Source organism: Tupaia chinensis, unplaced genomic scaffold (genome assembly GCF_000334495.1).
Source record: "Tupaia chinensis unplaced genomic scaffold, TupChi_1.0 Scaffold000287_1, whole genome shotgun sequence".
Classification (NCBI taxonomy): Eukaryota; Metazoa; Chordata; class Mammalia; order Scandentia; family Tupaiidae; genus Tupaia; species Tupaia belangeri.
This window is the reverse complement of record NW_006159771.1, coordinates 847647-861060: the sequence shown is the minus strand read 5'-3', so window position 1 is coordinate 861060 and position 13414 is coordinate 847647. Positions and strand designations below refer to the sequence as shown.

The following is a 13414-nucleotide window of genomic DNA, read 5'->3' as shown; positions in this document are numbered from 1 at the left end:
TAGCGCGGCCCAGCCCCCTCGGCCGGAACGCGGGAGCGTGGGGCCGCACGTCGGCCGGACGTGTGCGTGGGACACCTGCGGGCCGGACCGCCGAAGGGCGCGCGCCCGGAAGCGGCATGTTGGCTGCGGGAGGGGCCCTGGCCGCCGCGGCGCAACGAGTTACTGCGCGAATTCTGCGTCCTCCCTGCGGGTGAGTACGGCCGCCCGCAGGGCTGCTGGGATGCCCGAGGCGTGTGCGGGGTCTCCGCGGCCGCCGGCCAGGTCCCTCCCGGCTGCCCTTGGAGCCAGCTGATCGTGCCTCTTACTATGGACGAAGATTCAAGGACCCTGTCGAGCAGAGGTCCTGCCCGAGTGCGCTGCAGGGTGGACGGGAGACTGAAAAATCTCCCACGTTGACCTTGCTGTCGCGTCTAGTCCTTGCGAATGCCCACGTGTGGCGGACGTTCTGGTTTTGTGTGTTGTGAGCTCCGGGCTAATCAGAGTTCGCATACTTAACTGTTGTCTCTTTCAGGCTTCTGGGAACTTGGTGGACACAGATTAGAGACACCCACCAGCGAGCATCGTTGTTGTCCTTCTGGGAACTCATTCCCATGAGGTAAAACTCAAATGCGGGCCCTGAGATTTGATAAAAAGTGGACGAATATGGAAGATCTGTTGCTGAGTGAAGCAAGTCAGGCTATGAAAGAGAGACATTGTATATCTCCACTTAACATACACCTACCGTCCGCACTTTATGGCAGAGACTGAAAGACGAGGACTTAACGCATTAAAAATTTGTTATGGACTCTCGAGCCAAAGTGGACAGAGTGTGGGAGGGGAAGAACATAGGAAATTTGGGGGGAAAAATAGAGAGGTAAGACATTTATGGGACACAGATATGGTTTATTATCTGTTGATGAAGATGTGTATAGTATTCTCAACTGGGCTGGACTGAGGTGTGTAACATGCTGGGAAAACTCTCTTTACAATTTAAATGATCTACAGCGATTAAATGTATAAATACTAGTTAAAATTAATAAATCAAAAAATCAAAACCATGGGCCTGATCTCTTTGGGGGTGTCAGACAGACATCCCAGTAACCAGAACAAGAGAAGACAGTTGGAGGCTTGCAAAATGAACAGCCTGTAAAGCTCATAGTTAAATTTAGACAGATGCTTTCCTGTGTTTTCAGCATTCTCTGTCCTATGTATCGCTGTTTGTAATCAAAAAGGTAAATGTAAAAGTAGTTTATGTACATCTCAATTAGCTCTGAGGGAGTTCTTGTGTTTTGAAGGGCGCAGCTTAAACTTTTGTTTGTCTTTGGGCCTCTAACATCCCCGGTGGGGGGGAAAGGTGTGAGGATTAAAGGTCTTTCCACTTGAGGCTCTGGATGCTTTTTAGGGACTTAATTCAGTCGCTCTTTAAGCTGGATGACTGGATTATTTTTAATAGTAAGTTATAAATAGGTGCGTTCCTTACCGTAAACCAGATTTGCGAAGCTCTAGGATGGGGAAATTTTAAGACATCCTGAAAAATAAACAGACACGGCTTACTTTCAGTTTTAAAGCTTTTATTAAAATCACGGATTCATTTAAAATGTGAATAATGAGCTTCTAATCCATCAGTTCCGGTCTTTTCACTTTTCAGTGCTGTCCCAAGGCACGGCGGAATCCCAGCACCAAGGAGGACACTTCCTCTTAGTTGACGCCCTGATGCCCCACCATCCTTTGGTACCCCTTCTTGGAGCTGATGGCACCCACACAGTTTGGATAGGGACCCTGGAGCGGAAGCTGCCTCCCCGCCGCGCTGCTCAGAGTGTCGGGAATGTGCACAGATGCTTCTCCCAGTGCAGGGCTCAGTACAAGGCCTGGGTGCTTCGCGGAGCATCCCCTCCCTGGGTATGTTCACGAGGCATAAGAGAGAAATGTTTAAGTCTTGCCTTTTCTTCATCAGAGCAGAACCTCTGCGAAAGAAAAAGAAGGTCGATCCTAAAAGAGACCAAGCAGCGAGGGACCGCTTGAAAAAGAGGATCCGAAAACTAGAAAAGGCCACCCAGGAGCTAATTCCCATCGAAGATTTTATAACTCCTTTTAAATTGTTAGATACAGCCAGGTAAGGGCCTTCCTTGGGGTTAACGTCCTCAGGGCAGAGGAGTCGGGTCGGTCAGCTTCACATGGTTTATTTATTTATTTTAATTTGAGCAGAGAGGGACAGAGTGAGAAAGAGCAAGAGAGAACGAGAAAGAGGGAAAGTGAGAAAGCAAGCCACCAGGTCTGGGACTCGAACCACTGTTGGCCATGTGGGAGTCTAGTGCTGTTAACCACCACACTACCTGTTGGCCCCAGGCACCTAGTTCTGTCTGTAGTTCTGGCCTGTGATGGGGATGGGTCACTAGGCTCGAGTTGCCTTGGCCTTAGCCTGAGACCTCTTCTGCCTGACTGCCTTTGGGGATGAGAGAAAGCTTCCGGGCTGGTGCTCTTGATTGGCTGAAGGTGGGAAAGAAACCCAGACAGCTTTGATAAGTACAAGCGAGTTCCACTCTGCACTGCCTGGAGTCCACGTTGCTGCCCTTTCGCTTGAAGTCTTGACTGTGACGGATGCCTTGGGCCTGCAGCCCTTGTTCTGTCCTGACGGTAGTAAAACCTTGGCTTCCTGTGTACCGTGCAAATGCTCAGGTTATGGGTTGGGACTGTGTAGTATACGGGGTTAGCAGCTCTTGCTGGGCCTTAATCGTGCACAATTTTTCAAGCAGTACCTTGTCCTGCAAGTGAGAAAGGGCAGGTGATTTTTTTGGTACAGGTCTGATTGAGGCTGTTGACTCCCTGGAATTTTGGTGTTTGTTTCACTTTTCTCCAGTCACTTCTTTAAAAGGATCGTGTTGGGACCAGCAGTTACCGTAATGGCTATGTCGCTGGACTCCCATGTGGTCGACCATGGTTCGAGTCCCAGACCTGGTGGCTTAACTCATGCCAGGCACGTGTGCGTGTGTGCCCAAGATCCCGAGAGGAGAATGGAGGAGAAGGGATTGCGGTGTGGCCCTCCCCCCTGGGGGGTGATTTCTCGCTTTCTATCACTCTGGCTCTTTCTGTCTTTCTGCCAAGCACATGTGCCCTATAGCAAAAAACAAACAAACAAACAAACAAAAAACCGAAACTCTCCAAAAAAAATAAATAAAAGACAATCTTTGTCTGGGGTAGAAAACGCACTTCCAGTCTCCTCTGGGCATCTTGTTTCTTTTCCCAAGGAAAAACAAATGATCTTGGTTCCCAGCATCAGCTGCAGCTGCTGTCACATTCAACACTCTCTTTCTTTCTTCTTTTTTGGGGGGAAAGATTTTTGCTATGAGGTACGTGCCTCGCCAGAGAGACAGAAAGTGAGAAATCAATCCCCAGGGAGAATGGCCTCACTGCAGTTACTTCTCCTCCATTCTCCTCTCGGGATTTTGGGGACGCACGCACATGCACATGACATGCGTTCTCAGCCATCAGGTCTGGGACTCGAACCCTGATCGACTACATGGGCGCCGAGCAAAATAACCATTATGCCATCTGCCGACATCCCCCACCCCCATTTCTTAGTTTATCCCAACCCTGCACTTTTCTTTCCCGTCATGCCTGTGTCTGGCAGTGGGGATGGTTGTGTAGACACAGACTCCCTTGCCCGGAAGTCGGTTCTCCCCAAGTTCACACCTTTGGCCTTGTGTGTTGGCAGACAGCGGCCTCAGGTGGAACTCCCCTTCGAAGAGAGCGAGCGGCGAGCACTGCTTCTGAAGCGGTGGGCCTTGTACAAGCAGCAAGAACACGAGAAGGAGAGGGACGCCATCAGGGTCAGGCTGGAGGCCCAGCAGGAAGCCCTGCAGGAGCTGAGACTCGAATCCCCGGAACTTTACGCGGAGGCCATCAAGCGGGATCCCAGCCTATTCCCCTTTGAGAGGGAAGGGCCAGATTACACGCCCCCGGTGGCTAACTACCAGCCCCCTGAAGGCAGGTACAATGACATCACCAAGGTGTACACACAGGTGGACTACAAGAAATAGCAGTGCAGGCAGCTGTCCTCAGAGCACACAGTGGCCTGGGCTCCAGCCACCTGCCCCAGAATCAGGCGTGTCGCTAATAAATGTAAGCTGACCCAAAAGCTCTTTGTCTCTGTCTGCGGACACGTGGGGTTGAGGGAGGCTGTCGCTTTGCCAGGGACCGGAAGAGGATGACAGAGATGTCAACTGCTGCCGTGCTGTGTAGTTGCAGTACAAAGGAAGATTCCAGTTGTGTGGTGAGATAGCACCAGCAAGAGGCACACAGCAACCCCGAGGAGTGGAGGCGTGGGTGTGCAGGATTCTCCCTGCTGGAAAGGTATGCAGAGAGAAGCTGGTGGGACGGACGGAGTGACGGACGGAGTGACCCCTCTGGGTTTAAGCTGGGGAGGGAAGCTGGAGAGAGTGGAGCAAACCAGGGACACACTGGTTAAGGTGCCGTGCACCCCAGGAGGGTGTGAGACCAGGCTAGGACCAGGGACACACTGGTTAAGGTGCCGTGCACCCCAGGAGGGTGTGAGACCAGGCTAGGACCAGGGACACACTGGTTAAGGTGCCGTGCACCCCAGGAGGGTGTGAGACCAGGCTAGGACCAGGGACACACTGGTTAAGGTGCCGTGCACCCCAGGAGGGTGTGAGACCAGGCTAGGACCAGGGACACACTGGTTAAGGTGCCGTGCACCCCAGGAGGGTGTGAGACCAGGCTAGGACCAGGGACACACTGGTTAAGGTGCCGTGCACCCCAGGAGGGTGTGAGACCAGGCTAGGACCAGGGACACACTGGTTAAGGTGCCGTGCACCCCAGGAGGGTGTGAGACCAGGCTAGGACCAGGGACACACTGGTTAAGGTGCCGTGCACCCCAGGAGGGTGTGAGGCCAGGCTGCGACCCCCAGGTCTTCAAGTGCTGTTACTCTGGACTGCTGAAAAGATGAAGTCCCCCCAGGCTGTCAGAACAATATACCCAGACTGGACGGCTTCAACAATAGAAATGGAATTTTCACGATTCTGGAGGCCAGAGCTCCCAAGGCCAAGCTGCTGGCAGGTTTGGTTTCAGTTCTCCTCTCGGCTTGCAGGTGGCCACGTTCTCCGTGTGTCCTCATGTGGCTGACCCTCGGTCTGCTTCCTTACCTCTCAGGTTGCCAGTCATACTGGAAAAGGCCACTCTGAGGACCTCGTTTAACATAACTGCCCCTTGTGTTGCCCTACCGCATATTCTGAGTTCCTAGGGATTAGGACTTTAAATATAGGAATGGGGGTGGTGGTGGCACAGTTTAGATTGTAGTGGTTAAGGTTCAATATAGGAAGTGAACTCCTAGAGAAACCTAGTCTGGTTCACTTTTTAAATTTTGTTTTAATTTTGTGAGAGGGTGTGTGCATTTCCAAGAAAGAGACAAGGGAAAACCAAGACCACCCCCGCGGGGCATGATCCCATGCAGTCCCTTTGCCACCCCTCCTTTTTCGACTGTAGGCACTCATTTTCTCAATTTCCTGCTCTGGCTCTCTCTGGTGTGTGCACGTGCTCTCTTGCAAATTAAAAAAAAGCCCTGAGGGACCAGCAGTTGGCGTAATGGCTATGTCGCTGGACTCCCATGTAGTCGACCGCGGTTCCAGTCCCGGGCCCGGTGACTTAAACGCACGCCGGGCGCGTGTGCGTGCGTGCCCAAGATCCCGAGAGGAGAATGGAGGAGAAGGGATTGCGGCGTGGCCATCCCCCTGGGAGGGCGGTTTCTTGCCTTTTGTCTCTCTGTCTCTCTCTGGCGAACGCACATACCCTCTCCAAAAAAAAAAAAAAAAAAGTCCTGAGCCACAGTACTTCCCATTTTCCACTGGTATGGGTATTTAAATGTGTTTCCCTCAAACTAAAATAGAAACTATTGGACACTAGGCATGGTGGAGGAGCCAGTGCAGTAACATTCTGTCCAGAGAGATTGATTTTTACTAAGCAGAACTTGTTAAGTAGCAAAGAAGGAAGGCAAAATGCAACAGTGGCAACTGTAGAGGGGGGACCTGGATTTCCTACAGAAAAGAGCAGACAGCAGGCCAGCAGGTGAAGGTGCTGGATCTCACATGGCTGACTGAACAGTTCGAGTCCCGGGCCCAGCAGCTTGAAAATCATGCTGGACGTGCGTGCATGTGTGTGTGTGTGCGCCCCAAATCCCGAGGAGACTGGAGAAGGATCACAGTGTGGCTATCCCCTCTATGAGGTCATTTTCTCACTTTTCCTTTCTCTCTCTTAGGGAGTGTACATGTCCCATAGCAAAACCGAAAGAAAAAATAGCAAAAAGTTGAACACTTGCTAACACCACGCAGTCCCAGGCGGTACAGACTCCAGAGCAGGAAGACAGGGAATGTGCCTTTAAGAGACCTGTTGGCTGGTGCCCTCAGGCTTTCCCCCTGGGCTCCCCGTCTCACCCTGGAGCAGCTGGTACAATTCCAGGCTTAGGCATCACATGCAGACTGCAAAGTCCAGGTGCCCGTCCTGAGTCTGACTTAGAAACACCGATCTCTGGCAGCCACCCTCTCTCCTTCTTGGCCAGAGCTGCGTGTTACTGAAAGTCGCAGCCAGGCTGAAGACACTTGGGTTGGCTTAGACGCATCAAGGCTCCCCCAGCAGGGGGCGCCCTGCCTCCTCCTTATACTCCTTTGCTCTTCCTCTTGGGACCCTACAGGCACACACTCCACACTACCCTCAGGGACACACGTGGATGCAGGGGGAGGCTCTTGGGAGAGCACCAGAGAAAATACATGTGAGGGGGGAATTTTAACTCTTTAGCGTATGCCCTTTGGAAAGGAGCAGAAAGCTTACGAATATTATTATTATTTGCATACAATTTTCAGTTATTGTTCCCCCAAAGAATCCACCCACTGGCTGTGGCCAGGAAAACAGCAGGAGGCTGTGGTGTGCAGGCAGCCCAGCCCACGGGCATTGCACTGCGGGGTCTGCAGTGCAGCCACCGATGCTAAACCATTCTTTTTTTTGTTTTTGTTTTTGGAGAGGTTTTTGCTATAGGGCACGTGTGCTTGCCAGGCAGACAGAGAGAGACAGAAAGCGAGAAATCACCCCCCAGGGGGGATGGCCACTCCGCAATCCCTTCTCCTCCATTCTCGTCTCTGGACCTTGGGCACGCACACACACGCACCTGGTGTGAGTTTTAAGCTACCAGGTCCGGGACTCTAACCGCGGTCGACTACATGGGAGTCCAGCAACAGCTATTATGCTAACTGCTGGTCCCTGCTAAACCATTCTTAAACATTTATTTTATTGATTTATTGTAATTTTTTCAAGCCACCGGGTCCAGATCTTGAACCACAGTCAGCCATGTGGAAATTCAGCAGTTTACCCATCATGCCACCTGCTGGCTCCAGTGCCTAACCATTTTATTAGTAATAAAAAGACCTATTCAGGGACCAGCAGTTAGCGTAATGGCTATGTTGCTGGACTCCCATATAGTCGACTGCAGTTCGTGTCCCGGGCCCAGTGGCTTAAAACTCACCCCTGGAGGTGATTTCTCGCTTTTCTGTCTCTTTGTCTCTGTCTGTCTGGCGAGCGCATGCACGCGCCTTATAGCAAAAAACCTCTCCCCAAAAAAAAAAAAAGACCTATTCAAGAACTCATTTTCTTTCTTTCTTTTTTTTTATAATTATTTATTTTATTTATTCATCCATTTATTTTAATTTGACCAGAGAGAAACAGAGAGGGTGAGAGTGAGAGAGAGAGGAAGTGAGAAAGCAAGCCACCAGATTCAGAACTTGAACCCTGGTCGGCTGAATGGGAGTGTCCAGCGCCTTAACCACCACGCCATCTGCTGGTCCCAAGAACTCATTTTCTTAGTGGCTCACGTACAATACATTTTTTCAGGATAATGATTTATTTATTTAGGTATTCATAGTTTTAATGCATTTTTTAATTTCAAGAAAAAGTAGGGAACCAGCAGTTAGTGTAATGGCTATGTCGCTGGACTCCCACATAGTTGACTGTGGTTCGCGTCCCGGACCCAGTGGCTTAAAACTCATGCCGGGCGCGTGTGCGTGCATGCTCAAGATCCCGAGAGGAGAATGGAGGAGAAGGGATTGCGGCGTGACCACCCCCTCGGGGAGGTGATTTCTTGCTTTCTGTCTCTATGTCTGTCTGTCTGGCGAACGCATGTGCCCTATAGCGAAAACCTCTTCAAAAAAAAAGAGAAAAACTTTATATTTAAATTTATTTATTTTTAAAATTTATTTATTTTAATTTGATCACAGATGGACAGTGAGAGAAAGATGGAGAGGGAAGGCGAGAAAGCAAGCTGCCAGGTCCAGAACTTGAACCACGGTCGGCCATGTGGAAGCCCAGCACCCTTAACCACCACGCCACCTGCCGGCCCCTAAATTTATTTATTTACGTTCACTTACTAGACATCATTAGAGCATACAAAATGAGATTTTTTTCCATTTAGAATACACTGTATATAAAAGTATGGAACGCTTCATGAATCTGCGTGTCATCCTTGCGCAAGGGCCAGGCTAATCTCTGTATGGTTTCAATTTTAGTACATGTGCTGCCGAAATGAGCACTGTACAATACATTTCAAAAACATTTGCAAGAGAATAAAACATTTGCAAGAAAATTCTAGTACAGTCCAGGCAGTACGGGTGTAAAATCTCACACACATGGATTTAATGTTCAGCTTCTATTTGGAACCAAACGTGTAAAAAGGCTCTTGGTACAGCAGCAACCAGGGCAAATGTTGAGGGACCGAGATGGAAATCCCACGTGTCTTACACTTGCATTTCGTAAGCGGGGTCCGTGGACCCTCTTTATGCAAGGTCGTGTGTTCCACGGTGTTGAGTGTTCATTACTTTTTATTTCTTAAGGAATTCTATAATTTTATTTATTATTATTTTCAATTTGATCAGAAAGAGAGGGAAAGTGAGAAAGCAAGCCACCAGGTCCAGGACTCAAACGGCGGTCCGCCATGTGGGAGTCCACTGCCTTAACCACCATGCCACCTGCTGGCCCCAAGGTGTTCATTTCTTAAAACTAGAGTCTTCCTGGGCCTACCTGGAAGCCGAAGAGGTGAAGCAAGCTGGTGCAGAGGGGCTGGCGGCCCCTTCCTGCTCAGCCTACCCGCTCTTCGTCTGTAGTGGGTCTGAGTAGGCTGCAGCAGAGTGGCAACTCCATGCTTTGGGTGCTGGGAGTTGGCAATACGCGGTCACTAAGCCTGGGACACGCTGGCCTGTTTCTCCAGGACAGAAAAGGTGTTCACAGCAGCACAACCGTTGAGCTCCTGCATTGACCTGAGGGTGCTAGATCCCAGGACTGCTGTGTCCTGTTGTCCAGGGGGTCCGTGGGCCAGCATGACCTGGCTGCTCACAGATGAAGCTGTGGAGGGGTACAGTTGTCTTCCAGAGCATCATGGGATGAGTGACACACAGGTAAGGAGTGGGCAAGTCGGACTGGAGACCACCCACTCTGGGTTTCAAGCCAGGCGGGACCCCCAAGGCTGTGTGGGCCAGTCACGGTCCTTTGGGCTGAGAACCTCACTTGAAATGGACCAGAAGAAGGAGCACAGGCCTAAGCAGGGGCGCTTGTCACTCGTCCCTCGTCCTTCTCCTCTGGCGGCAGAGGCAGGTGCCAGTCCGCAGGGGGGCTCTGCCGCAGGGTCCACACCAGGGTATGCTTTTGTGCAGCCTGGACTCTTGCTCGCTCGCTCTCACAAAGAGATCGCTGTGTAAAGGAGACTCTGGTCACTTCCGTACCAAGGCTGGGCCCCAGGGTCCCAAGAATCATCACAGGCCCCTGAAGGTCCCTCCTCAGCACACTCCTGGACACAGATGGATAAATGGGAGCACAGTGCATGCTGCAGCTCACCCCCACCCGGTATGCCGTGACGGCTGCCCACGTCGGCACCGGCACGGGGATCTAGACCATTCTTTCTCACAAGCTCCTGTGATAAACTACTATGATAAACCATCTCCTGGGCCTCGGCGCCGTGGCTGTGGTTAGCCTAGTGAGTCTGGGGCAGGCTCACCCGCTGAGACAGAGGCTGCGGGCACCGAGTGAAGGAGAGAGCCCTGAAAGTGCTGCTGCGGGGAGCCACAGGGAACAGAGTGGTTAGAAGGGAACAAGATAAGAGGGACCAGCAGTTGGCATAATGGCTATGTCACTGGACTCCCACGCAGTCGACCGCGGTTCGAGTCCCGAACCCTGTGGCTTAAACTCACGCCGGGTGCGTGTGCGTGCGTGCCCAAGATCCCGAGAGGAGAATGGAGGAGAAGGGATTGCGGCGTGGCCATCCCCCCTGGGGGGTGATTTCTCGCTTTCTGTCTCTCTGGCGAGTGCACACGCCCTATAGCAAAAAACCACTCCAAAAAAAAAAAAGTGAAAAAAAAGGAAATAAGAGACACCTGCCAGGGTGTCCCGGAAGGGCGTGCAGACAACAGGCCACCGACACAGGGCTGTGCATAACAGGTGCTGCTCCAGCCATCGGCTTCTCTTAGCCACTGTCCCCTCACACACAAGGCAGTGAAACAGCACAGGGGCCACCTCGCTGTGGGCTCTTGGTAGGTGTCGGGTGCTATGCAGGCTTCTTACACGCACAATTTAGTCTGTCTACTTCATTCCTGTTCTGTGTGATGCTTTTAGACTAAAAAGAATTATTATTATTTTATTTAACACTGTTTATTCATTCATTTATTTTAATTTAACCAGAAAGGGACAGAGTGAAAGAGAGTGAGAAAGTAAGCCTCCAGGTCTGGGACTCGAACTGCGGTCCACCATGTGGGAGGCCAGTGCCCTTAACCACCATGCCACCTGCCAGCCCCTGTGTGATGCTGTCTGTTCTTGTCTAAAGTGATCAGAAATGCAGCATGGACTGTGAAAGACTCCCAGACCTCCATCCCCGAGATGGCCAGTAACAGGTTTCCCCAACACCTTTTTGGGTTTATCTTTGAGATCTATCATACGGTTCGTTAAAGATGGAGTAACGTTCTGTGTGGTCACCGACTTCCTGCTGTTCTCACTGACCAATGTACTGCAGGCTCCTTTCCGTGCCACGGAGACCATTACTCTTCTGTATGGCTCCGCGGTACCCCACTGTGTGCAAATCTTTATTTAGTCAAATGTGTATTCGTGAAATTTACATGGCTTACACCATCACAGTGACACGTGAATATCTTGAACTGTGTGCTGTTATCCAATTACTTCCGCAGGATCAACTTCCAGAAGTGGAACTTGTGGATCGTTAACACCTGACATTCAGTCCCACCAACACGACACCTGTACCCTGGACTCTAATCCCTTGTCGACACTTCTCATTTTCCCCTGGCGAAAATAATTCCCCTTATTGTCATTATAACTGGAACACTTGCTCACTTGGTTTTCTTTTTAAATGAACTTCTTGGTGCCGCTACACATTTTTCTATTCCGACACCATTCCCCTTTTTATTTTTATTTATTTATTTGGAGAGGTTTTTGCCATAGGGTGCGTGCACTTGCCAGAAAGTCAGAGAGAGACAGAGAGACAGAAAGCGAGAAATCACCCCCCGGGGGGATGGCCACACCACAATCCCTTCTCCTCCATTCTCCTCTCAGGATCTTGGGCACGCATGCACACGTGCTTGGCGTGAGTTTAAGCCACCGGGTCCGGGACTTGAACTGCGGTCGGCAACATGGGAGTTCAGCGACATAGCCATTACGCTAACTGCTGGTCCCCCCGTTTTTCTTATTGATAAGTAAGTAAGATTCTTAAACAAAATACAAGGTAATTCAGAGAGTTTATGGAAAGATAGACTTAAAGTATGAGTTTATTTTGGTGCAAGAAAAATGAAATTCATGCATAATTTTTCTCATAAGATGCATTTTCTATGAACATTTTAAAGTTTCGTGGTACCGGGGCCAGTGGGTAGTGTGGTGGTTGGGATCCTGGACTCCCACACGGTCAACCATGGTTCGAGTCTCAGACCCAGTGGCTTGAGACTGAGCCCAGGCACATGCATGTGTGCCCCAAATCCTGACAGACTAGAGAAGGGATTGTGGCATAGCCATGCCCCCGGTGGGGGGGTGACTTCTCCCTTTCTTGCTGTGTCTCCGATGAGCCCACATGCCCTATAGCAAGAATCTCTCCAAAAAATAGAAAATAAAAAAAGATTTCTGGTATACACATATATACTTGTATGTATGTATGTATGTATGTGTGTGTTGTGTGTATTTCCATGTATGTGTATAATAACCGTACATGTAAGAAGAGAGGTTATCGTTCTCTCTTTTTTTTTTTTTTTTGGAGAGGTTTTTGCTATAGGGCGCGTGCACTCGCCAGAAAGACAGAGAGAGACAGAGAGACAGAAAGTGAGAAATCACCCCCCAGGGGGGTTGGCCATGCCACAATCCCTTCTCCTCCATTCTCCTCTCGGGATCTTGGGCATGCACGCACATGCGCCCGGCGTGAGTTTAAGCCACTGGGTTCGGGACTCGAACCAAGGTAGACTATGTGGGAGTCCAGCGACATAGCCATTACGCTAACTGCTGGTCCCTCAATCTCTTGCCATATATGCTACCTTCTTTGGAGTGTCACTTATTACCGGCTCGTCATCATGTCCTTTAATCCCGCGGTTTGGTTTCCCTACCAGGTCCTTTCAGAATAATCACATACAATTAGCGGCCATGGCCAGCCCTGCTGTCTCCCTTTTCCTGACTCCCCATGAGCTCTGCACCCTCCCGCTCCTCTCCTGCGCTCCCCCACCCCCAGCTCCGAGGTCCCACTGCATTCTGGGGGAGTGCGAGTGCCAGGAAGGCAGGGGCTCTGTTCCCAATCACTTGTGTTCCCCAAGAAAGCGCAACATGCTAAATACCTGGCAAGCGGGTGGGCACGCAACCGCACCTACTGGTCCCCGCCTGTCTCTGGTGTACTCTGCGCCCTGGCAGCTACATCCATCTTTTCAAGACATAAACCAAGTGATGCTCCTCAGCACACTTTCAGGGTACACTTCCAACTGTTTATCAGGGCTCGCCAAGTTCCCCATAAGCCCCCCATCCACCTCCCGCCCCTCGCTCCCCCTTACTCTGGACACCTGCGCCTTCTTTCTGTTCCTCAGGAGTGTCCCCGGGTTTGAATCAAAGGCTAACGCTGGCTCCGGGTCACTCGGGACTCAGCGGTCCGGCTGACGACCCTAAGATCGGAAGTCGGTCCTCCTCCCTGTGCAAGCACTCTGCACCCCAGCCCTGGCCTGCCCTTCCTCCCATCTTCACGCCATCTGAAAGTCCCGTTGATACACTAGTGTTTGGTATTTCTCCAAAGATCGGAAGCCCGAGGAGGGACGGCTCCGCGGTGAGGCCCCGGCCCCCCGGCCCCGCGATGCGCCCCGGGCCTCCCCTCCTGCACCTGGGCCTCGGCGCTGCGGCGCTCCTCCCAGTCGCGGCAGCTGG

At 51.2% G+C, this 13414-nt stretch overlaps 2 protein-coding genes and 1 non-coding gene across 3 annotated transcripts; 1 reads left to right on the top strand and 2 right to left on the bottom strand.

Moving 5' to 3' along the window:
* The first annotated feature begins 13 nt into the window (after positions 1-13).
* On the top strand, positions 14-4114 carry MRPL40 (mitochondrial ribosomal protein L40). The gene is made up of 4 exons (XM_006150404.3): positions 14-190; positions 512-595; positions 1934-2092; positions 3692-4114. Exons 1-4 carry the CDS (start codon positions 117-119, stop codon positions 4014-4016), a joined length of 642 nt encoding a protein of 213 aa, XP_006150466.1. The 5' UTR covers positions 14-116; the 3' UTR covers positions 4017-4114.
* Positions 4115-8461: 4347 nt separating this feature from the next.
* Positions 8462-8565, bottom strand: LOC114008099 (U6 spliceosomal RNA). Its single transcript, XR_003549665.1, has one exon. It is a non-coding gene; the product is annotated as a U6 spliceosomal RNA (small nuclear RNA).
* A 73-nt stretch (positions 8566-8638) lies between these two features.
* On the bottom strand, positions 8639-13414 carry CUNH22orf39 (chromosome unknown C22orf39 homolog; the record flags this gene model as incomplete). The annotated part of the gene is given in 2 exon segments (XM_014588573.2): positions 8639-9718; positions 13371-13414. Coding segments are annotated over 2 exon segments (197 nt in total), but the record flags the coding sequence as incomplete, so codon positions are not given.

Excerpts from the sequence above, each read along its gene's own strand:
- MRPL40 (XM_006150404.3), top strand. The coding sequence starts at position 117 with ATGTTGGCTGCGGGAGGGGCCCTGGCCGCCGCGGCGCAACGAGTTACT. Across the intron at positions 596-1,933 it reads TGGGAACTCATTCCCATGAG|AGCAGAACCTCTGCGAAAGA; the intron begins GTAAAACTCAAA and ends TTTCTTCATCAG. Across the intron at positions 2,093-3,691 it reads AAATTGTTAGATACAGCCAG|ACAGCGGCCTCAGGTGGAAC; the intron begins GTAAGGGCCTTC and ends GTGTGTTGGCAG.